Source organism: Sinohyriopsis cumingii, chromosome 18 (assembly GCF_028554795.1).
Source record: "Sinohyriopsis cumingii isolate HCF-2022 chromosome 18, ASM2855479v2, whole genome shotgun sequence".
NCBI classification, from domain to species: domain Eukaryota; kingdom Metazoa; phylum Mollusca; class Bivalvia; order Unionida; family Unionidae; genus Sinohyriopsis; species Sinohyriopsis cumingii.
The window spans coordinates 43,423,002-43,450,624 of record NC_142978.1 but is presented as its reverse complement, the minus strand read 5'-3'; the positions used below and the strand labels follow the sequence as shown (position 1 = coordinate 43,450,624).

Genomic DNA, 27,623 nt, shown 5'->3' with positions numbered 1-27,623 from the left:
TGCCATACGTGGTGCAATAGGGTCATGGTGCTGTGCAGTTTTATATATTAACAGCTCGTTTCGGGGGCACGTGACTTATTCCACAGAACACAGTTCTTGATTTCGTCTCTCGTTTTCTGAAGCAATTTTGGACGAATGAATGGGTTCCTTAAGTACATATCTCTAACTGTGTCACCTGATACACATTGTCCTAAACTAATAAATAGTTTCTGTTATTTTCAGACATCAATTCCCCACATAGAAATCCTGGAACCATGCTGTCAGGAGGAGCCATCATTCTCATTATGTTGTGCGCTTCGCTTTCAGTTGTGTATTAATCATCATATGAATTCGACGTAGAAAAGGACAAGGTTCTTTGATGATATCACGAATTTTCTTCTGTGTCACAATGCTTTTAAATAGTTTGGACATTCATTTTTGACAAATAGCTTGACAAAACATACATAGCGTACTAACTTCGTTTAAGCATTAATAATATTTAAACATCAATGAAAACCGGGAAACATACGTATATCATCTTTATATAACAGCTCATAATTATTTTCTTTGCGATGAGGGCTCCAATATTCTGGTGAAAACGTTCAGATTGTACTCAGTTTTTTTGCATAAAGCAGACATATATATATATATATATATATATATATATATATATATATATATATATATATATATATATATATATACACACAATCGACTATTAAGAGATCAACATAAACAACTATGAACACATATGATGGCATATTTAAAACTGATTTTAAGAAAATTTTCAGCTAAATTTGCTAAGCAAATATGCGTAGAAATCATACACAATTTTGAAAAAAGTAAAATATTTTCCATTGTAGAAAAGACAATGGGACGGAATACAAAGAAATACTATAAATTGTACTTTAGGGAGAGGCGACGATATTGCTGAACTAAAATCGCATCTGAAGAATAAATCTTATTGTATTATGTATGATGTTTTTAAATTTGGACAAAATTGTGATTTTGAAGATAAATTGATATTTTTATAAACAATTTTCTTGTGTATTCCTTCATACTGAACCATGTCTAGCCGCAATAAATATAAACTTAATTATATGTATTATATTTTATGTAACTTGCATGCGTGTACTTTGTATTGTAAATGTATATTGCTTTCCCTCATATGTCGTCGTTAAGTGACTCAAGTGTAAGTAATCTATCTTTATCTGCTTATTCTAGTCACGACCTGCCAAGAGTATGTATCTTGGTTGGGTTTTTATTGCATCAGATATAATCCCAAAGGACGAAGCACGCCGGATGAACCGAACTAATATTATGTATCCTATTAGTGCAACTCTTTTGACCCCTTCAAAAGTCCAGGATTTTCCAATTTTATCAATTGGTCTAAGCAACTTATAATACAATCTCTCATGCTGCTGGCGCAGCATTTTTTAATTTTGGAGGTTTATATCATTTATTTAAAAATTATGTTTGCTTCTTAGATTTAGATTTCCCATGCGTACGATCTGTCACTGTAGAACAAAATCTACTTTTCTCACCATTACCGCATGATCTTGTGTCATTGGCAGTAAGGTGTGTGATAGATATTTCATGTCTATTACATCATACGATAATTAAGACATTATGAAATTATAATCATGGATAAAATAATTGTTTGTTAGAATTCATATATATGCTTTTGGCCTATTCTATCCATGATCATGTATGCTTCCATCACTGGTTAGCAAATTTGGCTCGTAACCGGTCCTAAGTCTCAGTTATAACAAAGCAGCAAGAAAAGGATAAGTGTGCGTTCCTGGACATTCGCTGAATAATCTGTTTGAGAGAATCTTTACTCTTAATAAAACAAATACAGTTTATAAAATATATTATTTTCTTTATATCAGAAAAATATGAGGTTTAAATAGAAATAAAGTCGTGACAACTTACTTTCGGTCACGTTCGACCAAAGCTTTTTACGTACGATAGTATGAGCTTTCTGTATGATGCGATGTTTATCAGAACGCCAAAACGTGTAGCAGTTCATAAATCTGTGGCCATTTGTTTAGGTCAGCGACAGATGCAGGACTGTAAAGGTATTCATGTGTATACATGAAGTCGTAATTAGATGTGCCATGAAATGGGCTCCACCTTCCGTAAGTGAAAGCACTTTGCGATAATTTAGTTAATTGTGACAATGAATAAGGTATTTAGCTAAATATGAATAATTATATATTCATTTTTTGTAGTATTACGGTGATGTAATAAGCCCTATCACAGAGGTAACAAAACTATTCTCTGCCAAAGGTACATTAATATCCATTGTGATAATTGTTAAACAGTTGTTGATGAACAAGTATCGAATTTTAATAATTTTTTACTCTATCATTCTTAATAATGGTACCAACTTTTTAGCTGAATTTCGTTAACGTTACTTTAGTTGCTTTGTTCACAGTTACCCATGAATAGAAGCAAACGCACACACTGTTAACGCAGTGATCACGGAACCCTTTTAGCTATATCGGTCTGTGTAATTATGAGAGTATGAAGTATTTTTATTGCGCTTGCGTGTGTTTGCGCATGTGTGTATACATGGATCTGTAACAATAAACACGACAAATGCAATTCTTTCCGAATTGGCGTGGATCATGCAGGCTTTTGTTGTTGGTCAGGTTGGTCAGGAATAATTGCATATGTAAAACCCGATATCCAACAGTGCAAAAACGTTTATGATGAGTGCAAGTGCTTTTTTAATCGACCGATTTTCAAGGGCACAAAGGTATATAGGATAATTACACAAACAAGACAAGATCAGGATGGCAACGTAATTACTTCACAGACTATACATTGTATATGCCTGGAGGGATTTACAAATAAACGATCAAACAAAAATAAATTAAAAGAACTGCGCTAATTGTTGCGATGCATCGTAAGAGTACAATTGCTTGATGGAGGGTGGTTAGAATAAAAAAAATGAATTGATCACGTAAGCAAGTAGGTCAATAATGAAATATTTGGGCCATCTTTTGGGATGTCGTCAGTTGATTAAAAGTATCGTTGTGCAAAAGGTTATTGGTATATACTTGCTTCTAGTGTTTCGTCTTTGTTTTTCTCGTTGTTTTTATACCGTTTTTTATTGTTGTTTCTTTGTTAGTCCCATACTATTATCAGCTATGTTAGTTTTTATCTATTTGTTACGGTACTTATTATTGTACTGTTTGTCTATAATTCACAACAATCTTTACATTAATGTTTCAATTTATCAAATTAATCTGTTGATTTATCATCATTACATTGTGAGTGTATTTTGTTATGCAACGTTTAACTGAATTATTATTTTATTTTATAGTAAGTACAGGGAAAAGTATATTAGATATGATTTATTCTCATAAGATACAATATCATTTTTCAATTTGTTGTTAAACTTCTCCTATAATACCCTTTAATGCCCATTTCAAAGACTATTTGTTAACACCGGATGGAGATTATTAATCTTCATGTACAAGAGAAATATACTGATGATCTCCTGATTTGGGTATTTTCTTTTTATGCTAATTTTCTTGTGATTAGAGACACAGTTTGTACCCTTCCAATTGCCAGTTGATTACAAATTTTGGAATATCCTTGGATACCATTTTCTCTTAATCTTCAGCTTTAAATAAATATATTATTGGCCTCAAACCACAAAACTCTTGAACAGCAATACAAATGTTAGTTCATATTTTGAACCACCAGATACCGTGTATAAATCATAGTAGACAGAAGTCGTTATCCTTGATGAAGTCCCTGGTGTCAAGGAACGTAATGGTATCTGTCTTGTTATTGTAAACATTTTCTGTCTTGGCAAGAATTAGTAATTAGTAGTCTCGTTCTGAAACCTTTTTTGCTTTTAAACTTGTTGCAGTAGAATTTCTACATCAAGCATTTTGATGAATCTGACCTTGTTAGTCCACCATAAACTGGTTTGCTCTGTTTGATTTTCTTGTTGCTGTTTGTTTGTTTGTGTTTCTACTGGTTAATATACTGATTAACACTATTCTATTTCTAAAGTTTTTCTTTCTGGCATCTGAATAGATTATTTCATATGTAGATACATTTACTATTATTCTTTTTGTTTTCATCAATTTGAATTATTTTATCAACATCATTTGTTACAGCTTGTCTCAACCTTGTACTCAGTTCAGGGTAAGATTTAAGCTTCGTTGCTGTTCAAGTCAAACGATTCTGTGTTTTAGCTCAGGTGAAAGCCCAATAGCATGTAAAGTTTCATGTTCTTTTTATATATAAAACAGCGTTCATACTGTTAGTTTTGTACCATTCTAATCATCAGCATGTTTCTCTTGTACATGAAGATTAATAATATCCAGCCGGTGTTAACAAATAGTCTTTGAAATGGTCATTAAAGGGTATTATTATATGCTCATTTTTGTCTCCGTTAACATTACATTGTCAGAATTGGTAGCGTTTTACGATACTGAGCACCTTCATAATGCACGTACATGTACGACACGTGTGCCTAAAATATATTATATTGTAATGGAAAGTACTTTGTAAACATGCCATGTACACTCGTGTAATAAACGCTTTAGGTTTTGGTTGATTAAATTTGCTTGTGAATAAACTAAATAAACTGTTTCGTTCATTTGAAAGTATAGATGATAAAGTTAAAGATATGGACGAGTTCACTGACTCAAAAACTAAACTTTCAAACGAACAAGCGTATAAAAGTGACATACACAATGTCGGCAACAAAGGTGAGATATGCAGTAATTGAAAATACTGTTCGGATCATTTACATTGTTATTTAGGAGAATATTCATAACTTTTCGCAAGTAGGATTGATAAGACTACAACGGGTGCTCTCTACGGTCTAAAAATAGCATAGAAAAAGTATATTGAGACCGCGGGTTTTGGTTATCTATCAGAGACGAACCCGTTATACAAGTATGTCAAACTGTTCGAATCGTAAAAAATGCAACTGAAGGTTTTGGTAGGGAACCTAAAACCTCAGAGCCAATAATCCAAGGCGACCAAACACTATTATTTTCGCTGGGTAACTGGAGTGTCACACAAGAGCTGTTTGTCAAATTTCTTTGTGAAACTATTTTGATACAGCATTAGGTTAGCGACAGAAGACACGCTGTATGATACAGGTCATAGATGGTGTCTCTTCAACAGCGAGATGCAAGTGACAGCGCTTAAGCATGTATTCTTTAGCTGGTATTAAGAATGGTGATAAATATACTTACATTTATGCACGTATTTGTCAACACAGAAACAAAATCCATGCGCATTAGTTCATTACATGACTCTAAATTTCAAGTAGACCAAAACGACAATTATTTTTGAAATTGATGTAGAGCGCGCGACTAAGTTAAGGGTCGCTGGGCGGAGCCGTGTGCACATGAATACTTTTACAGTGTGTTGTCGAATCTACAGCTGTGAATTTATTTTGGAATAAAGCGTAAATTAAATTACATTGTTTCTTGGAATGTCTTTTTTTTATTAAGCTTCGGGTAGTTAAATAAAATGAGCATATAATAAAAGGTTAGTGCACTTTTCTGGGAAAATATGAACTCTTTTTTATGAAAAAATACTGCACTATGCAAGGTCGTGCAGTATTTCCCGAAAACCTCAGTCATATTTTCCAATATATATGCAGTAACCTATATTCCCATGTAAATGCAATAACCTATGAATACAGGCGCAAAACGCAGTGCTAAATGCAACCTAGCATTTCCAATAGAATGTCTCCTACATAGTTTGTACATTCCTAGCAATTTACATACTTTCTACCAGCATGCGTATAATCCACGCATAAGGCTGTAATTATTTTGATGCATCATTAATACACATTTGTATTCAATATCACGTTTGTATCTTTTTGCAAGTATTATTCATGTTTAGCTATATCATACATATGTGGCATCATGTGATTTCCTTATCTTTTTCCACTTTCAAACATTCAGAACATGTCATAGTTTGTCCACATTAGTTATTTTACATTGACAGTAGTACCAAGTTTATTATTGTTCAGGCACACAATTTGTAAGTTCCTCAAAGATAACACATGGTATCGATACGTATGTTTCACTGGCGATAGCCATTTACAAATCAAAGTGTTTTCAAGATAAATGTATTATGACATCATGCAGACACTGATAATTAACATTTGTATATGTTTCATTTTTTAATGATGTGTAATGACTAATACTATTCGACTCGTGGAATAGCTCTTTCATGAAAGCTGCCCATCTATATGCTATCCAATGGTGAATGTCTTTTCTCAAACACTGATGTTGCATATTGTGTAAACATACTCAGAGTGTCTGTAATATTTTGTATCACTTAAATATTTAGCCAGCTGCTGTATAGACATTCCAACGAATTTTAAGTTATCTACAAATTTGCTTGTACTTTAATTTTTTCTATTTTATTTTTTGTTTTTTATTGAAATTTCCATCTACGAAACCTTTGCTGAATGAAATATATTTCTCGCTATTATACGATAGGAAAAAGTCCTATCATTTTTAATCAAGGTCTTGATATAACGATTACTGTCATAACATGAAAAATGATATGTATATCTATATTCTGAAACTCATGGTACATGATTTTATCTAATTTTTCTAATTGTTATTTATGGCTGTAAATTGTACAGAAATTCTTTAGGTAGATGTTACTAAGATCGCTAGTGTCTGTTTTATAACTACTAAGAGCGTAAAATTACATAGAATCTATAACTAGACGCTTACGTATGAGTTGATAATAGCTGATAATAGTCATAATGCTGAAACGTTATAATATAATTTAATACCAAATGTTTGATAAATAATTTCTGAGCTCTGAGTATTTTGTTTCTGTTCAGTTTATTTATACTTTGTTATTGCGGTAAAAACCAGGTTCATATACTTAGTCCTACTGCATAAATTAACACATCTGGTCATGCATGGTATAAAAATTTAATTTATATTGGGCACGTTGAACACTTTTTTGCATTTACGCGAAAGTTAAGAGGTCAATCAATATAAAATATGACTACAAGATACATGTACATTGCAATTATGTAGGGTGACTTCAACTATCACTTTTCCATTTAATTTGACTATGGTTACAACTGACAGATAGAAATGCTTCAGTGAGATAAAGAAAGATAAAACAAGTATAAGGCAAAAGTATTTTAAAAAATCGAAAGAGAAAAAGAAATATAAAATGAAAACTTTTAAATATAAAAACAGAAACAGGGACTAATTTCTTTTCATTCATTTTTATTTCTCATCTCTAGTTTCACGTGTATTTGTATCATATGTAATGAAAGCTTTACATTTTCCTGCCGGAATTCATTCGCTGACGGAAAATGATCCAATACGCATGATGTAGTTTGTCCCACACCGATTACTGGCTAGAAACAATTGTGCCTGATGGGTGGGTACACAACTCAGTGTAAGTGTGGGATTAACAACTCAGTATCGTTCTTGTTTTGCCTTTTGTTAGAATATCACGTCATCTTGGATTGCCGACATGTGTGCAACGTGCAAGACATCATCAGGTTGAATAACAAGAAGAAAGCAATTAGACTTTTATTCTGGTTTTAACTATTCATCCAATACGCGTCTAATCTTCAGCTAAAATCTGTATCAAGGAGATACTTCATCGATTTCTGACTGCAGAAGAAAATGCCCCAAAACATGCCCAATTGTTGGTATCTGAAAAGATAGGAAAAGAATTGTGACCATCTAATCGACTTTCGTCAACTGATTGAAGCACAAACAGATAATTGATTTTGGTCCTCCAGCCAGTATGCTTGCTCGCAATGTACTGTTTGATTACTAGTTATTTGAGATTTTAGGCCTATTTTTTTGTATCCCACTAAAGCTGAGGTATTCCTGCATGAGATATAAATAGTGGCTACAAATAACAACACGCATGATTAGGCCTCTTTCTTAAAAAAGAACAAAATCGATTGAAATTTATAATGATATACCAAAAATTACGAAACTAAACAAACAAATAACACTTTAGAAATAATAGTGAAAAGAATTCTCTTTATTCCTTATGTTTCTGTGTATCGTCAGTTTGAATTACTTTACTAGTCCACCATTGTTGAATAAAGAAAACTTCCGCTCTATTTGACAAGCAGTTTCATTGGTGGAGAGGTGGGGGTCTAAAGGGTACAACTGTAAAGATGCATCATGTATTAAAACGTACTTTATTGATCTTTATTTGTCACACTAGGATGTGCGAGGCCCAAGGCAGCATGCGATGAGCGCAGGGCCCCAAGCAAAACTGCTGCGCTGTGGAGAAGCGCGGGGCCCCATGCGGTTATCTCATTCGCTTAGCCCAATACTCCAGGGACATAACTGGCCCAGGGTTACTTCCGGCCGCTGTGCAAGAAACCACCTTGGTTTCTAATTCTTCTATTTCCATGACAATCTATTCGACGATGCAAAGTGTATCTGAAGAAATGTCTTCACCATTATCAAGATGCATACTGAGTTTCACCGATTCATCTGGACCTGTCAGGAAACAGTAAATTCAAATTTTAATATTTCCGTCAAATTGGTACCAAAATCACCTCTTTCGAGAAATATCCGTTCTACTGGGCATATGATCTAACCCTTTTTAAAACACTGTACATCGAAGTCTTCTTGATACTCTGTATAAAGACGTAATTCTCGAATCTATCAAATCATACCATTCGTGACCATCTAAAACAATATGAAATTGTTTGATAAAAAATAATTAAAAAATGACTTCGAAAAGATATATTCTTTTCTCCTCAAGAATCTCATTTAAGGTCTTAGCAGACACCATAAAATATTATATAACCATAAAATATTATAAACATATACTCTTCTGAATACGACATTTTTAACACTATGAGGAAGTCATTGGAGACCTCCTAAAATATTATAAAATATAAATAGAGATCCCGTCTAAGCATATCATGCCCAGTTCACTAAAACCAGTGCTGTGCATCTAATACACCATAACATTTCATTCTGGAACCCTTTTAAAGTATATCATTCTTGGGCACCTTAAAGCAGAGCTCCCACATTACTACAGCCTCTAAAACCAAATTCTAAAAAATGCTTTAAAATCTCATTCTAGAACCCTTTCTTGGATATATTTCCTGGGCCTCTAAAACCTTATGCAATCTCATTCTATCACACTTTCAAGGAAATTAATTCTTGGTCTGTAAAAATTACAAACATGTTCATGACCTAAACCTTCATTATTCATCGAGACTATCAAAAACACTATACACATTTCATTCTATACCTTCTAAACACTGTAAAATTGAAAAGCAAAAACAACCAAACAAAAACCCACTCTCCTCCATCCACCAACACGCACACACAGAAACATATAGTTCCTGACCGTCAAAAACATAATTGGATCTCATTCCAGACCACCAGAAAGGTATGTTTTATATCTTCTGTCATCCCAAAAAATTATATTATTTAGATTGTTATTGGCTCAGAAGAATGGATAACTTATGAATTCATTTTTTAAAAATACATTACTTATGAATGCTTTAGTTAAATAAAGATTTCATGTATTTACTTTCTTATGAATGCATTGCTTGTTACATGCTAAAAAAATCTGTTCTTCATCCCTGCCCCCGCCCCCCCCCACCCCCCGACAAACATCCCTCATTTATTTGTTTCAGTATTGTTTATAAAAATCGGTTTTATGTCCTTCCTGTACCCTAGAATTACTTTTTATAGCATTCTTTACCTAAAAAAGAGTACATAGAATATGGTGTCCATTCCATTGCTGACGTACAGAACTGATAGCATATATACAACAATCTATATTAGAATATGAACGAGTTACAATGAAAGGTGGCTAACTCTCACCAGGCACTGTATCAATCATTTGTATAGCAGCCAACATTATTAGATGGTTCCATAAATTATCTTGAATAGGTATTTCAGTTATTTGCTACAACTGAAAGTTCTATTTATAAGTAGTTTAGAAGGGAAAATACATAATGATGATGCCTCGTTTTTTTAGCCATTTTCTGAAACTGAATTATAAATCTGGTTACAAAGTACAAGCAGATTTCTTTTTAAAAATAAATAAATGTTAATGAATCTGTTCTTTGATTCTTATTAAATCAGTCAATTTTTGTCTCGACTAATTTCTTGATTGAAAACCTTATTGTAATTGTCACCGTCGTTTGAGGTGTGAAAGAATACCAAGATAAGCATCCTTTGTACGAAAAACCCAAATGTACATTTAGAAATAACATGTAATTTATCCAGCAATATGTATCGCCTTTGATGTCCCATCTAGCAACTTGTGCCTCTTTTGACATCCCTAGGATTCCATTTAAAACATTTTCATCTGAAAATAAACGTCACTAAGGTAGTGGCTGTAAAATTCAATCTGAAAACGGCAAATGAAGTATCACACGGTTACTTATTTTGCTACAAGAGTTGGATATCCAGGTTTGACTGACGCACAGGTAAGGTCCATTGTGGATAATTATTGCAACACGGTATTCTTCTTTGCTCTACCTCCCAATAAAGCTCGTTAAAATGACAAATATTTGACAGATGGATGCTATTGTTAATATGACTTGAACCAAGAAACCATAAAAAACTGAATTGTATGAGCACTGGGCAAAGAACGAAACAATTAGCATCGTTGTCCAAAACTTTCTGCTTAAAACACTATAGCTCCAAGTAGTTCGAAAGAAATATTTTAACGCGTGCGGACCAATCTGATTAAAATCAGAACTCCACGCAAAGATCTGGCAGCAACCAATTAGGGGTCATGTTCTGGTCATCTTTGAATTAGCCCATGGAAAATCAACTTTCATACATCTATAAGTAAACCAAATCGTTCGGAACACATTGATGTTCTTCAGCCATAATGCTCAGTTTCCCAAACGCAAAGATACAAACCTTCATTTCATTGGCTGACAAAAGTAGCGATTATAGTAATAACATAGGCCACTAGACCATGATCACTAACCGGTCGCTGTCAGATCTTCACGTAGGACAGTGGAGATTTAATTTTAATCAGATTAGTGTGCGGACATAGCATACTTAACGCACGGGAAGTTGCTGAGTGGATGGAATTGTATACATGCACCTGTAAGTACGAACTGTTAATTGAGTTCATCTAAACCAGTCCCTTTCTTACTCTCTATGAAATGTATAATACGAGAGATACACATGTATACCACATAGAGACATATGGTGTAACTAGCTGCCATATTTGGTTTTGATCCAACATCCCTGCCCACTCCAGACAGACGGTAGAAAATAGTTGCGACTAATGTCCCAGAAGTAGAACGGAATAAAAAAAGCAAATGTACTCCTTTTTAGTTGGATACTTTATTCAAGATCAGTTTGGTTAGAGAAGTAGGTTTTGGATCTAAGAGCACAAGAAACAGCTTTCCGCGCTCAACAACCAAACTAGACCTAGTTACGTTTTGCACTTCCCGATTAGTCGCTGGGGGACACACCTCCAACAGTGAAATATTATACAAAGCCAGTGTGGTTCGTGGTTTCTAAATTTCATTCTAGTTTATATTTGTTTAAGAGGGTAAGAATGATCTGGTTCATTTGCGTATAGAATCATTAAAAGCAAATCGTACTTACATGTGCATGTGTAGAACATTATCCACTAAGCAAGCACCTGTGACTTGAGTTAACTTAATGCAAATAAATGAAAAAAAATCATTAAATACCGTATCGATGCAAAACATTAATGAATAGAAAAGAAAAAGAAAACAATTGCCTAATCCTCCAAGGAAGAATATATCTGGCATATTTTTGAAATAACTGGAATATAGTATAAAATTGTTTATCGTGAAAACGCTATCGGTAATCTGGAGTAAGGCTTATCAAGGTTCTAATGTTAATCAGGTGTACGTACAATCAAGGACGTAATGTTAATCTGATATACGGACAGTCAAGGTTCTGATGTTAATTCGGAGTACGGACAGTCAAGGCTATAATGTATGTGAACTAGTTTTTATTTTTTTTTTTATTTTTACTTTTTTAAAGGTATAATTCTGCACAACTATTTGACTTTGATTCCTATGTGTCTTCTAAAGAATTGCCTCTTAAAGTCTACATTTAATTTCAAAATATAGATTCTTAACTTTATTCACCCTTCTAAGGAATAATAATGCTAAATTTCAAACTGTAATTATGTTCATTACCGCTTAAATTGGTCCAATATTAATAAATTAGTTTTTGATTGACAAATCAAAATCGATGTGTAGTTAAAATGAAAATAATTACAGTAAAGTTTTCATCTACAAATGCATATACAATGCCTTCCATTAACTTTGTTTTTTGCTTTAGTCTTACAGTACTATCTAAATCCATTTTTTTTTGTCTTTTTTCGTTTTTGCATGTGTTTGAGGCTCAACATGTGTGGCGGATTAGTAAGAGGCTATACGAAGTCAAAATCGTATCCTGGAATGGAAGAAAAGAACTGAGTATAGTAGAGCTGAATATATACACACACAAACGTGTGTGTTTGATAATGACGCTCTAAATTGCAGTCCCCTCTCCAAAGAATATTAATAACAAAATAAAGAAGTAAAATAACATTTGCTACACATGCAGACTTCTGTATACAAAACCTTAAAGGTGTTCACTTCCATCTTAGAAATTCACTGTCTGAACAAACTATTCCTTGAAATAAAATTGATAAAGCACATATATGTATCACTGCCATCGTCTAAATTATGTGGCGGATTAATAAGAGGATATACGAAGTCAAAATCGTATCCTGGAATGGAAGAAAATAACTGAGTATAGTAGAGCTGAACATATACACACACAAATCATGTTATATTTGATAATGACACAGTATCTGTCAATCCCCTCCCCAAAAATAATGTAAAAAAAAGAAGTAATTAAAGTGATGCTGTACCCACAAGCACACACACACACACACACACACTCACACACACACACACATATATATATATATATATATATATATATATATATATATATATATATATATATATATATATATATATATATATATATATATATATATATATATATATATATATATATATATATAAGTAGTAAATTGGGGCACCCTAGCGACAATGGGAATTAGCATTACAAGACCCCTTGGGCAACTCTAGCGACAATGGAAAATTAACATGGAGAAAAATCCTGGGACAATCTGGCGACAAAGGAAATTAACATGGAGAAAAATCGTGGGTCACTCTAGCGACAAGGGGAATTTAACATGGAACTATAGTGTGGGTCTGTCTAGCGACAAGGGGAAATTAACATGGGAATAGAGTTTGGGTTTGTCTAGGGACAAGGGGAATTGAATATGGGATTTTTTTTAAAATTTAAATTTAAATTTAAATTTAAAAAAAGGGGTAGGCAATGGAAAGGCTATCTCTTTTCGAGAAATATGGCTGGCCCTGAAAAGGGCCTTTGGGTTTATGTTAATATTAATATTAACATAGATGGCATCTGTCACATCTTCTTCTTCTTCTTCTTCTTAAACTCCTTCTAACTGCCGGTCCATACACAAGTACCCTCTTGAGACATCCTTGTCTTTCTATGTAAACTCTCCTCATCCATTGACTAGTATCTGTCCTATCAATAACAGTCCACTTGGACCTGACATACATGAGCATGTCCGTCCTAAACATCATGGAAGACACAAGGGTGGATGACTCAACTGTGGTCCACATCTTGAAGCGACGAGAATAGGTGAATCAATGCAGTGAACTGCGCTTATTTATAGGTACAGGAAGGATTGAAACGGATTGAATTCATTCACCAATCCGAACACGCGTTACAAAATTCAGTCAGCTCGCATCCAATCCGAAGAGAGCAGTCTGTGACGTCACGTGGTCTATATAGATTCGTTAGCGCTTGTGTGCAGTCAATCTATGCGACAGTGATTCAACATGACGGAAACTCAGAAAACGATCCATTGGGGTGCACCAGCAGGGGAGACTGCCCACGGGAACCTGGACTTACTTTCGGAATCGGTACATTGGGATTTTGTGGATTTTCTTACCTCGCAAGAATTTGTTCCGGAACCTTCGTTACCTTCTTCATTACCGCAAGTGGAGAATTTTAGACAGAGACAGAAAGAAGAATTGGAGAAATTTATGCAACGACAAAAGGAAACGGAACAAGCTTTTCTCCTACAGCAACAGCAACAGCAACAAGAAGAGGTAAGAAAAAAACAACAGCAACAACAGCAAGAAGAAGTAGCAGCAAAGAAACAAGAGGGTGAAAATCAAACGGCTACGGTACTGTTGGACATTTTAGCGGAGTTAAGAAGTCTGAAACAAATGTATCAGACTTCTTTATCACGACCGAAGAGAATACGACCTTCCCGAGCTAAACACGCCAACCCTGTGACTAAGCCTGTCCTACCACCCTTAGTGATTTCAACCCAATCATCAGAAGCAGGCCTTGGCCGTGGCAAAGGCTTAAGGCAGTTAAAGTTGATTGGTTAAACTCACCCCTACACCAAAATAAAAAGGCCCTTTTCAGGGCCACCCACATTTCTCGAAAAGAAATACAATTTCAATTTGCCAATAACTCAAAAATAAACCCCACCCATTTTACCCTTATAGTACGTGTCTGTGTATGAGTGCGTGAGTGTAGCTTCTTATTTTAAAATCAAAACTCAAAGACACTTACTTTATATCATTCATGTATTCTTTTATCCATTTTTTACAATCCAATTCACAGCACAACACTTTAATTAAAAGTTCATTGACTTCTTCTTTCTCCTTGTTTAGTCTCTCTGTTTTTTGAATTTCTTCACCGTCTTTTCCTCATTTTCTTCCCTTCTTCTTTTCTTCTCCTGTTTCTTTGCTTCTTTTAAATAGAATTGTCTTCTTTCTTCCTCTGAAGAATCCCTCTCTTCTTTCGAAGAATCCCTCTCTTCTTCCGAAGAATCCCTCTCTTCTTCTGAAGAATCCTTCTTTTTTGGGCAATCTGGAGACCAATGTCCTTTTTCTTTACAATAATAACAGGTATCTTGACTTTTGTCTTTTTTAGCCCCTGTTTTTTTTTCTTTTTTGACGGTCTGGACACTCTGAAGACCAATGCCCTTTCTTCTGACAGATATAGCAAGTATCCTGACTCTTATCTCGATAGGAAGGAGAGTAGTCTGTCGGCTGGTCTGAAGAGAATTTTCTAATGACCCCTCGCAAAGCTCTGACGAAACGTTCGATTTGGCTAGTCTCTTCCATCGTTCTCCTCGGTTTGAGAGTGAAATGAATAGTGAAAGGACAAGACACACCCTTTTTATATACGCTGGTTTGCCATGACTATAAATTAGTCTATGGTGTTTGAACTTGAGTCATTTGACGTTTTGCACTCAAGATGAAACGATCCCATTCATTCGAGAAGAAAGAAGAAGAAGAAAGTAAGAGGCAGAAACGTGATCTATCGCCTCGTACCAGGGCTGAAATCTTGGCACAAATTCATGCCAGTGATTTTGAAGAGGACATGAGTGAACCAGAATCCGAACCCTCTAAACCAAGTTCACCACCCTTAGTCAACCCTGAAAAGTACTATTCCATTCGAGAGACGGAAAAGCGCTCCTCTAGAAAATTTAGAACCACCAGCTTACACCTACACGGTGAAGTTTAAAGATTTTAAGGCCGACGTACCCTTGGAGAAAGCAGAAGGGTTTATCACCGAGATGTGGGATTCTTTGCTCACCGCACTCAAGCGACAATGTCAACCCAAAGAAGACGATCGCTTGACACTATCCATAGATCACGACGGTTTGAAATCCCCTGTTTGGATCGAGTTTAGCAGACCCGCAGAACTAACCCCTTCCAAAATCATGGACAAGATTCAACACGTACAACAATCTAATGACCAGTTTGACATCGCCGATGGTAAAGCCACACTGAAAATGGCCCACGTCTCTCTTCCTCAAGGGACAGGACGCAAAAAGATGTTATTGGTGGACAACCTTCGCAACACCAAAACAAGTCTCGTCCGAATTCACAACCCTCAAGACCAGATGTGTTTAGCCCGTGCCATCGTGGTGGGACGAACCTATGCCAACAAGAACGACACGGTAGAATGGAAAAGAACCTGGAAAACTATTCAACGATTCGATCGAGCCAAACAACGAAATGAAGCAGAACTCCTGTTACAACAAGCCGGACTGTCCAAAGACACACCCTGTGGCATTCCTGAGATGCAAAAATTGCAAGATGCCCTAGCTCCACGCTACACCTTGAAAGTGCACCCTCAAGAAATGCGTGGAACTCTGTTGTTTCGAGGCCAAGATTTTAAGGACGGAAAATACATTCATGTCTATTATCACGATGAACATTTCGATACCATTACCAGTATCACTGTATTCCTGGGATACGGTTATTATTGTGAGAAATGTGATTATGGTTATAACAATCGAGAGCAACACAAGTCTTGTGGATGGAAATGCCCAGGATGTTTGGCCTCTCCACCCTGTCTGAGTGAAGAACCAGTGCCTTGTTCAACTTGTCTGCGCACGTTTGTCAGCCCTACCTGTTACCAGCAACATTTGAAAACACAAGGTTCACAGAAGAAATGTGCTTGTCAACTCCTGAGATTGTGCCCTACGTGAGGACAAGGCATACCTACCAATAGTACCAAGGCACACGTATGTCGAGGAAAGAAAAAATTTCACATTTGTCACCACATCGTGGACTTGGAACACGAATGTTACGTGCAAAAATACCAACCCCCACCAGAGGAAGAGGACGGTCACAAGAAGAAAGGCAATTTCATCTTTTTCGATTTCGAATGCATGCAAGAGACCGGCATTCACATTCCTAATTTCTGCGTGGCTCATCGAGCGTGCGAGAAGTGCATTCAAGAACCTATCTTCAGTCATTGCCCTCACTGCAGCAAGATTCCTGGAGGACGTGAAAAAATCTTTCGAGGACCAAACACGTTAGCCGATTTTGCCCAATGGGTCTTAGACCCCATCGACAAGACATGGAGCAAAGAGGACATCGAACGTTACGGAGATTGTCATCGTCATGCCACGGTGATGGCTCACAATTTCTCCGGATACGATGGACAGTTTCTTCTCAGATACTATACGGAACAAGGCATCGAACGTCCTAAAGTCACTTTGAACGGAGCCAACATCATTTTCATGCAAGTGGGACAAGTACAGTTTAATGATTCGATGAGTTACTTGGCCATGCCTTTGAGTCGAATGCCTAAAACATTTGGAATGACAGAAATGGCTAAAGGATACTTTCCACACTTTTTCAATACGGAAGCCATCAACATGCCCTTCTACCCCATTTACCTGAGGCTCACTATTACGACCCCGACAACATGCGTACCGAACAACGAGAAGCTTTCTACGCTTGGTGCCAGGCTCATGCCTCTGACCCCTTCGACTTTCAGGAAGAAATGTTAAAGTATTGTCGTTCCGACGTGGACATTTTACGACGTTGCTGTGGAAAATTTCGAGAACTGTTCATGGAACACGGAGGGGTCGATCCTTTGAAAGAAGCTTGCACCATTGCCAAAGCGTGTTCCTTAGTGTACCGCCAACGATTCATGCCTGAAAACACCGTGACTGTCATCAGTCCTCAAACGACCCACTATGTCAAGCGTCAATACTCGGTCAAAGCCCTACGTTGGTTACATTACTTGTGCGACAAGGAAGACAAATGGATTCAGCATGCCCGCAACGGAGGAGGCGAAAAGACCATCGGAACGTATTCGGTAGATGGCTGGGACTTAGAAAACCCCAAGATCGTGTACGAGTTTAACGGTTGCTTATTTCACGGATGTCCCATCTGTTACCCTGACCGTGACACTAAAAATCAGTTTTTGCAACGAACCATGGAAGACTTGTACCAGGACACTTGTCAGCGACGCCTAAAGTTAGAACAGCAAGGATACCAAGTGGTGGAAATGTGGGAACACGAGTACGATCACCGTTTGAAAACCGATCCCGAGTTTAAACGCCTCGTGGAAAGTTACCAGTTCATGGACCCGCTGAACCCGAGGGATAGTTTGTACGGAGGAAGGACCAATGCCACCTGTTTGCTGTACCAAGCCGACGAAGAGAAAGGAGAAGAAATCAAATACTTGGACGTGTGTTCGCTGTATCCCTACGTGTGCAAATATTGTCGCTTTCCTGTAGGGCACCCGCAATTGTTCACGGAACACATCGACCTGAAAAACATTCGACAATACGAAGGCTTGATCAAGTGTAAAGTTTTGCCTCCCACGAACCTATACCATCCCGTCTTACCTCACCATTGTCAAGGCAAACTGATGTTTCCCTTGTGCCGTACTTGTGCCGAAACGTGCAACCAGGACCAACCTTGCCATCACAGCCAGGAAGAACGTGCCTTGACGGGAACCTGGGTCAGCGTGGAATTGTTCAAAGCTCTGGACATGGGATACCAACTGTTAGAAGTGTACGAAATTTGCCACTTTCCCAAGACACAACAGTACCACAAGGGTGACCCTACTCAGAAAGGCATTTTCGCCGACTACGTGGATGCCTTTTTGAAACTGAAACAAGAAGCCAGCGGCTATCCTTCCTGGTGTCACACTCCCGAAGACCAAATACAATTCAAAGAGAAATACTATGAACAAGAAGGCATCTCTTTAGACCACATCGAAAAAAACGAAGGCAGGCGATCGTTTGCCAAAGTGATGTTAAATTGCTTGTGGGGTAAAATGGCACAACGACCGTGTTTACCCAAGACGGAATATTTGACAGAACCTTCCCGCTACTTCCAGATGATTCACGACAAAACCAAATACATTAAACACGTGGACGTCGTTCGAGAGGATTTGATCTTGGTCAATTACGAAGAAGATCTGGACTTTGTACAAGACGACCCTTTTGGAAATGTCATCATTGCGGCTTACGTGACAGCTCATGCTCGCTTAAAATTGTACGAAGCTTTAGAACTGTTAGAAGAACGCGTCCTGTTGTTTGACACGGACAGTTGCATTTACATCCATCACCCGATTCAACAGCACCCTGACATCGAAGGAGACCGTTTAGGAGCCTGGACAGACGAGCATCCCGACGACAAGATTCTAAGTTTCGTCAGTGGTGGTCCCAAAAATTACGGCTACGAATACCGGGACAAACAAGGAGAAGTGCACACGACGTGCAAAGTGAAAGGACTGACTCTGAATCATCGTACCAGTCGAGTGGTCAACTTTGGGGTATTGAAAGAAGCCTTGCAATCGGGAGAGGATGGAAACTTTAAAGTGACCACTTATCAACCGAACAAGATTGTACGTTTACCCACTCACCACATCGTCAGTCGGCCCCTAGAAAAAATCTATCAAATCGTGTACCAGAAGCGAGTGAGACTTCCCAATCACTTTACGTTGCCGTACGGTCACATCGATATTGGTCAGCATATATAAAGGGACAACGTCCAAGACCAATAGTTCATTGTTCATTGAAGTAACTTACCATGTCGTTGACGAAGAAGAAACCAGATTGGTTAGGAGTCAAATGTTGGTCATCACCGAGACCAGGGTTTTGAGGCTTGGACACAAGAGGTGGCCCAGTATGCACGAGAGTTATTCAAGGAAAAAAGTTACTTTTCAACCTGTGTTAGTGACGGTGCCAGAAGAACCCGTCACCCAGGACAGGACTGTCGTGGACAGGCCTGAAAGACCCTTTCGGGAGGACACTTGTGTGACCTTACCCCCTACTATAGAACTGGTTAGAACTTTACCCAAAACATGTGGTTGTTGTACAGACACTTGTTTTTTATTCCACGTTCATGTGCCTTTTATTCTTGTACTTAAGCCTTTGGCTTTTATGTATTTTTGTCTTTCGTATTCATGTTTGAAAAAAACATTCAATAAACGTGTTCTGAAAAAGTATATAAACTCTTGTCTTGTTTGTTTTTTCGTGTCACAAGTGACATTCCTCACACCATGGCTACCTCTACTGTCTCTGCTCCCTCTTCCTCTACTGTCAAAGTCATCGACGAACACTTAGATCATGCCAGTTGGGAGGCTTTGTATCTTCGCCATCCCTTTAACATGCTCATTGCTGGACCTAGCGGTTCTGGCAAAACTGAATTCGTCAAACGTTTGATCGAACATAAACATCATTTGATCGATCGACCCCCTCAACGGATCGTGTGGTGTTACAAAGAGTGGCAATCGGCGTACAGCCTCTTGCGAGAAAGTCAAGGCGATTCCATCGTGTTTGTGGAAGGCATTCCTAAAGAAGACGACGGCATCGTCTCTGACTCCCGTCAAACCCATTTGGTCATTTTCGACGACATGTTAGGAGAAGACGAAGAAGAAATTAAACTGTGGTTCACGCGCAAAGGGCATCACCGTAATGCCAGTGTCGTTTACATCACCCAAAATTTGTTTCAACAAAGTAAAGCCCATCGCACCATCAGTCTCAATGCGCATTACGTGGTCTTGTTTAAAAGCCCTCGAGATAAATCGCAAGTGCAAGTCTTAGCCAAACAGTTAGGAACGCCTTGGCTGACTCAGGCGTACGACGATGCCACTCAAACGCCACACGCCTATTTACTCGTCGATTTGAAACCTACGACTCCCGAGGATTTGCGATTTCGTACCCACTTGTTTCACCACTGGTGCCAAGACGGAGGGCCTGTCCTGTACACGTCTCCGTCCTCGACTTCATTTCACTTCCCATAAAAAAATCTATAAAAACCTCAGACCGTTTTCGTCTGTCTCACACAGTGCGAACATGACGTCCCTTCAGTCGCATCTTCCCGTCAAATTGATTCGTGCCTTGTATGGCATCAGTCGAGAAAAAAATCCACAAACACGAGCTTGAGTCTTAGAAGCTAGTCTCAAAGAAGTCTTACGATGGTTCACGGTGACGGCACGTCAATTACTCCAAGGAATCATTCAGATTCCTCATCAAACCAAACGCTTTTTTGATCGAAACAAAGTCGCTTTGGTCCAACTGGCCGATCCCCGCATCGACACTCAAACCAAAAAACAAATCATTTTGAAACCTGGAGGGAGCGGTACTCTAGGAGGGGTCATCATTCGCTCACTCTTAAGATGGGATCCTAATGCCCCCAAAGTTATACCCAAGACAAAAGTCCAACGAAGCCCCAAGAAGAAAAAGACCAGGTCCCCAAGGAGAACTTCTCCAGTGGCAGGACCCTCCTCTGACCAGACACCACCACCACCCCGGAAAAAGAAAAGAAGCCCCCAGAAAAAGAAAAGTCCACAGAAAACTAGTCGCAAGAGAGGCACTTCGGCCAGGACGCAACCTTACACTCGCAAACCACGACCTGCCACGGCGGTGACTGCGTCTCCGGCAGCTTCACGTTTGTCCACTTCTCCGTTAATGACACCCAGAACTGAAGAGTACTTGGAGACGTTGATCACACCAAGAACTTCTCCGTTGATGACCCCCAAAAGAACTTCCCCAGTGGCAGGACCTTCCAATTTAGTGCCAGTGGCTGCTGCTCACAAAGTACCTTCTCCCAAAATCAAAGTTCAAGAAAGATCGGGCATGTTACAAAGTTTACTGGATTTGTCCAAGCAAGAACTGGCTCGATTTAGTCCGTTACGTACCCCTGCACGACGTGTCATGCCTGTCGTCAAACTAATACGACGTAAAGACAATCAGTGGCGACGCGTTCCAGTATACAAAAGGCCTGTGACCAAGTCGGGTATCAGTGTTTTTTGGTGCTCCTGAAGACTCAAAGATGTCACCCTCCAGAAAACCCCAAGGAAAGAAAAGGAAAGGACTGCCACCACGTTTAGCCAAACATGGGGACATGTTATCTGTCCTGTCCAAAGCTTCTCCACCCCTACGAAAAAAACTCATTCATACAGCCTCCAAAGAGGTCATCGATACCGTGTGCGAATGTTGTTTGAACGTTTTGAAAGGCACGATCCCTTTGTCCAAACACCAGAAACAATGCTTAGGCAAACATCGTCACGTTCTTCGCCAAATGGTTCAAAAGAAAATTCCCATTCGTCAAAAAAAGATGTTAGTGCAACGTGGAGGTATTTTACCTCTCTTGTTAGGCCCCATACTGAAAGGAGTCTTGGGAACCATGTTGGGAGGACTGGTGGGAGCAAGATAAAAAGGCCTCGGAAGTTCCAAGATCTCAGAATCGACCCCTGACAACCCCATGGAAGGACGAAAACTAGCTTTAGTGCCTTACAAACGATGGATGGAATACCACCGGTGGCAAGAACAACACACCCCGCATTTACCTCCCAATCCCCATTTGAGCGAGATGTCCCAGTTACAACACGAATTGCAGTCCTTGATGGATCGCCAAGATTTGTCTGAAACAGAAAAATCGCAAAAGTACGGTCAACTCTTGCAACGACTGCAACTCTTGCGCCAGAAAGCTTTAGACGAACCAGCTCTACCCAATCTGAAAGATTTTAAGACCTTGATGAAAAGTCCAGCACCATCACCAGTACCAGTACCAGTACCACCAGTACCCGTGACCAAGACAGAAAAAGGAGAAGAAGAAGAAGGGTTTCAAACTCCACCAGAAAAAGTACGCAAGTTAACAACACCACCTACCTCCAGAATTGGATGGATTAAAAAGATGATGGCCACCCCTTCTTCCTCACAAGAGAAAAAGAAAGTGAAGACAGAAGTGAAGACAGAAGTGAAACAAGAACCGATATCCCCCGCTCAGACATCCTTCTCCTCTTCGACACCTATTGCTGGTCGCACACGCAAAGCATTGCAATCCAAGAAAATACCCCAAGAGAAAAAGAGTAGCATCCTCCAAGAGTGGGTGTCTTATTAACACACCAACCAACACAAAAAAATGGAAAAAGTCTTAGCCAGCATTTACTACGATCCCTCCCATCCTGCAGGTTACGCAGGAGTTCAAAAATTGTATCGTGCTGCCAAAACGCGACTGAAAAGTCTCCGTTTACCTCAAGTGCAACGATGGTTACAAGAACAAGCTACCTACACTTTACATAAACCCATTCGACGCAAGTTTGCCAGAAGTCGCACCCGAGTGGAAGGCATCGATCATCAATGGCAAGCCGATTTTGCCGATGTCTCTCATTTGGCCAGCTACAATCGTGGCTACAAATATTTGTTTTGTGTCATCGACGTCTTTTCCAAATTTGCCTGGGTCGTGCCCTTGACTTCCAAATCGAGCAGCGAGTTAGTGCGAGCCCTGCAACGGGTGTTGAAACAAAGCGGTCGTCACCCTCTTCGATGGCAAACGGACAAAGGCACCGAATTTCTGAACCAAGCTTTCCAAAAAGAATTAAAGAAACGTGACTTTCATTTTTTTACCACCGAGAATCCCGAAACCAAAGCCAGCATCGTGGAACGTTTTCAACGCACTTTGAAAGAACGCATGTGGAAATATTTTACGCATCACCACACTCTGAAGTACATCGACATCTTACCGCACCTGGTGCAAGCGTACAACCAATCTTACCATCAAAGCATCGGACGTGCCCCGCAAGACGTGACTCCCGACAACGAAGTGTTGGTGTTTGAGCGCCTGTTTGGTACGTCCCCGACGAGGGCTGTCCCCAAGAAAAGTGGAGAGTTGGCCGTAGGAGATTGGGTGCGCATTGGCAAAACCAAACGCACTTTCGACAAAGGTTACTTACCTAACTGGACTACCGAATTGTTTCGCGTCACTGGACGAGTGCATGGCCGTCATCCTGCCGTCTATAAATTGGAAGACATGAACGGAGAAGTGCTCAAAGGAACGTTTTATTTGCCCGAGTTACAACGTGTCACCAAAAAAGAAGACGACGTGTACGACATCGAAAGCATTCTCGAACGCAGAACCCGTAAAGTGGGCAAACGACGTGTCAAAGAAGTCAAAGTACGTTGGAAAGGATATCCACCCAGTTTTGATTCTTGGATCGACGCTTCGCAAGTCATCGACTATAAAAAGAAGTGACCATCATGCCCTTTCACACAGCAGACGCAGCTACGTCGACCACTCCTCCTTCGCCTAGTTCTTCTGTGCAAGATTTACAAAAACAACCCTTGTGGGTGTGGTGTGGAGAACGTGTGCCTAAAAGCAAATCGTCTTTTTCTGCCAAATCTTCGTGGTGTATTGTGTCATCGGGGCAGCCATCGCCAATTTGAGTTTGCAACAAGGAGACAAACAATTGTGGACCATTTTATTGAGCAGTTGCATCGGTTACCTGCTTCCTAATCCCTCTCTGAAATTCACCTCGAACGGGAACCCCGGGAACCTTGTGTCCAGTGCCAGTGCCAGTCACCACTTCAATCACAACCAGAACCCCATTTTAGACGGAGACACGCCTCTGACGTCCAGTAACCCCTCGGACAGCCACAGAACTCTGGAATTATGAGTCACCAAAACCAATTTTACTTAACTTTGCCCAGTGACAGTTCCATGGAGGTGTTTCCCAAGAACACGTTGTGCTGTTACACGGCCAAATTACCTCAAGCCATCCAGTTAGATCACGAAGCCCATTGGGAAGTGGCTTTAGTAGAAATGATTCACCCGACCCAAGTCCTCAATGTCCTTCCCAATCAAAATTTTTTTGATGTGGAAGTTCATGACGAGCAAATGCAACAGTGGATGGATAGCAATGTCAAATATGACAAGAAAACCCGTACACAAAAGTACACCACCTATCACTTGTTCATTCCCCCAGGCTATTATTTTAGTGGTCAACATTTGGTCAGCACCATAACCTCCAGGTTTAATGTCGTGTTTCTGAAAGCTTTGGAGCATGTCAACAAAAATGTCACCATGGAGTACCACAAAGCAGCTCGTCGCTTCTTGATGAAATTTGAACGGAGTAAAATCCTGTCCATTTTATTTTGTCCTGAATTGTATGACATGTTGGGCGGAGACATGGACATGAGAAAGACCATGATCAAGAAAAACGAATTACCCATCGTTTACGACAACGAGTCTTTTAGCAAGTTATTTCGTGCCCCGGTAGAACTGAACCAAGGACTGAATTTGATGTTCGTGTATTCCGATGTGGTGGAGTACAACGTGGTGGGACACACCTCCGTACCGTTACTGCGTGTCATTCCTTTCAAGTGGATTCTGCCACGAACACTGACGAGGAAGGTGGAAACACTTACCACGTCCACCGCGAATTTGTCCATCCTCACTATTTGCCTGTCAGCAAGTCGTATTTGGACACGGTCAACATTGCTATAAAAGGAGATCTGGGACAAAATATTCCATTCACCAAAGGAAAAGTCACGGTGAAACTCGATTTTCGAAAACGGTTCTCTCACGACTCTTAAGTCATGTATCCAGTGTACCGAGGGGTTGCTCAACAGCGAGGACACGGCTTAGGAGATATGTTAAAATCGGCCTTTCGTTCGGTGGCCCCGGTGTTGAAACCGATGGTGACACGCGGATTGCACGCCTTGAAAGATGCGGCACTGACGCAAGGCAAAGAATTTCTCCAAAATGTCATCATCGACAAACAAAACCCTAAAGAAGCCTTCATGAGGGCAGGCAAAAATGTCTTGCTGCAAACGGGCAAAGACATTTTAGGCCAACGAGAAACACCTATAAATGCCCTGCACGCTACCGAGTCAGGCATTCAGCAAGGACAAGGCAGAAAGAGACGACGAAGAAAACACCCTTTCACCAGACTTCAAGCGAGAAAGGCCAAGAAAAGAAGAACCGTTCGAGACTTAGACGTTTTCGATTATTGAGAAAAGAGACAAAAAAATGATGCACCGAGAATCTTGCGCTTGTTCCAATACGGAACTGGATCTGTTTGCCATGCCCCCCACAATGATGACGATGCAAGAATCCCAGTGGGTGGAATTTCTCCTCACTGACCGATTCCGCTCCCATCGAGTTTGAAATCAAAGGACAGCCCGAAGATTACATCGATCTGAATAGCAGTTACTTGTACCTGAAAGTCAAAATTCTAGATAAGACTGGAGGTGCTATAGACGATGAAGCAGTAGCTCCCGTCAACAATTTCATGCATTCCTTGTTCAGTGGAGTGGACTTGTACTTGAATAACAAACTGGTCAGTAGCAGCATGGATACTTACCCTTATCGTGCCTACCTGGAAAATCTCTTGACGTACGGAATAGATGCCAAGAACACTCATCTCAATGCCTGTGTGGTATGGGAAGCTGACGAACCTACCAAGTTTGAAATATTGGAAACTGATGAAAAGAAAGACAACAATGATGGATTTGTAGAACGAAGAAAGAGAATCACGGGAGCCGACACAAGTTTAGAACTGATGGATCGTTTGCATTTGGACATGTGGTTGCAAGAAAAGTATTTGCTGAACGGGGTGGATGTCCGCCTGAGACTGAATCGTAGCAGTGCCGCTTTCCATTTGATGGCTGATAGTGACGGTTACAAAACCAAAATCCTAGAAGCCAGACTCTACGTACGCCGTGTGGAAGTGTTACCTAAAGTGGGAAACGACATCAGTCAGACGTTGAGCAGAACGACTGCCAAGTATCCCATACGACGCGTGGAAGTGAAAACCTTCACCATTCCCAAGGGACAGCGATCCATGATCGAAGATCATCTGTTCCAAGGACAGTTACCCAAACGTTTGATCGTTGGTATCGTCGAGAATACAGCCTTCAACGGAGCTGCCGAAAAAAATCCTTTCTACTTTCAACACTTTGGCGTGTCCAAAATCGAAGTCAGTCGCGATGGTAAGACCTTGTGTACCCGACCTTTCGAACCTGACTTTAAAAAGAAGAATTACTTGAGATCGTACTTGTCCTTGTACGAAGCCACCGGACAGTTAGGAACCAATACCAGTCACGGTATTACGTACGAGGATTACGCAGGAGGCTACGCTATGTGGGCTTTCGATTTCACTCCAGACCAAGGCAGCGACGAGGGACATTTCCACCCTATAAAATCCGGCCAGATTCGTGTGGAAATTCAGTTTAAAGACCGAGACCCTGATGAAACGGTGAACGTCATCCTGTATGCAGAATTCGATAATACCATAGAAATCAACAGTTTGAGAGAAGTCATCCTAGATTACTAGAAACCATGGAAGACTGTTATCCCTCTTTACCTAGTGGAGAAACTTTTAGTGTTGCATTGTTGTTAAAAAATGTTAGAGTTGTTGTTGTTTAGTGTTAAGTGATTTTTGAATAAAAAATGTTGTGTTTTTGAAAAAATTGTTTGATGTTATATTGTTGGATTATTGTTAAAAATGTTAGAGTTGTTGTTTAGTGTTAAGTGATTTTTGAATAAAAAATGTTGTGTTTTGAAAAAAATGCCTTTGTCTTTTGTTTAGCTATAAGAATGTTGGATTGATGCTCTTTCATTTCTTACTATCCCTCTCATGACACTCACTGAACGTTGCGACTCAAAAACCGTGTGGGGATGTTTTCCTTCACGTCCGCGCTTTGACTTTAAGAACCGGGTTGTTTCCAGTCTAACCATCCATTGTCGACTCATCCTCCTAAGAAGATGTGCTCCAAACTAGCTAAACTCAACGAAGCCTACGTGAATTTGCATAGGGTCAGACACAGTCTGATACCGAAGCCAGAAGAAATAGAGAATGTGAGAATGTTAAAAATCACTGAAGACCTGATAGAAGAGCTCTTCAGAGAAGAAATGAACAGGGAAAAAGAAGAATGGACAGAGAAGTACAGACTTCAGAGACAGCAGCAACAACAACAACAAGAGCAGCAGCAGCAACCTGAAGCTGACAGAGGCC

General features: G+C 39.3%; 1 protein-coding gene across 1 annotated transcript in view; it reads left to right on the top strand.

Moving 5' to 3' along the window:
* The window catches only part of LOC149776508 (uncharacterized), a 38,397-nt gene extending 31,584 nt beyond the window's left edge, over positions 1-6,813 (top strand). Inside the window, exon 10 of the mRNA XM_089940949.1 lies at positions 223-6,813. Coding sequence (XP_089797075.1) covers positions 223-317 — 95 coding nt within the window. The 3' untranslated portion in view covers positions 318-6,813. The remainder of the gene's footprint in view (positions 1-222) is intronic.
* The last annotated feature ends 20,810 nt before the right edge of the window (positions 6,814-27,623 follow it).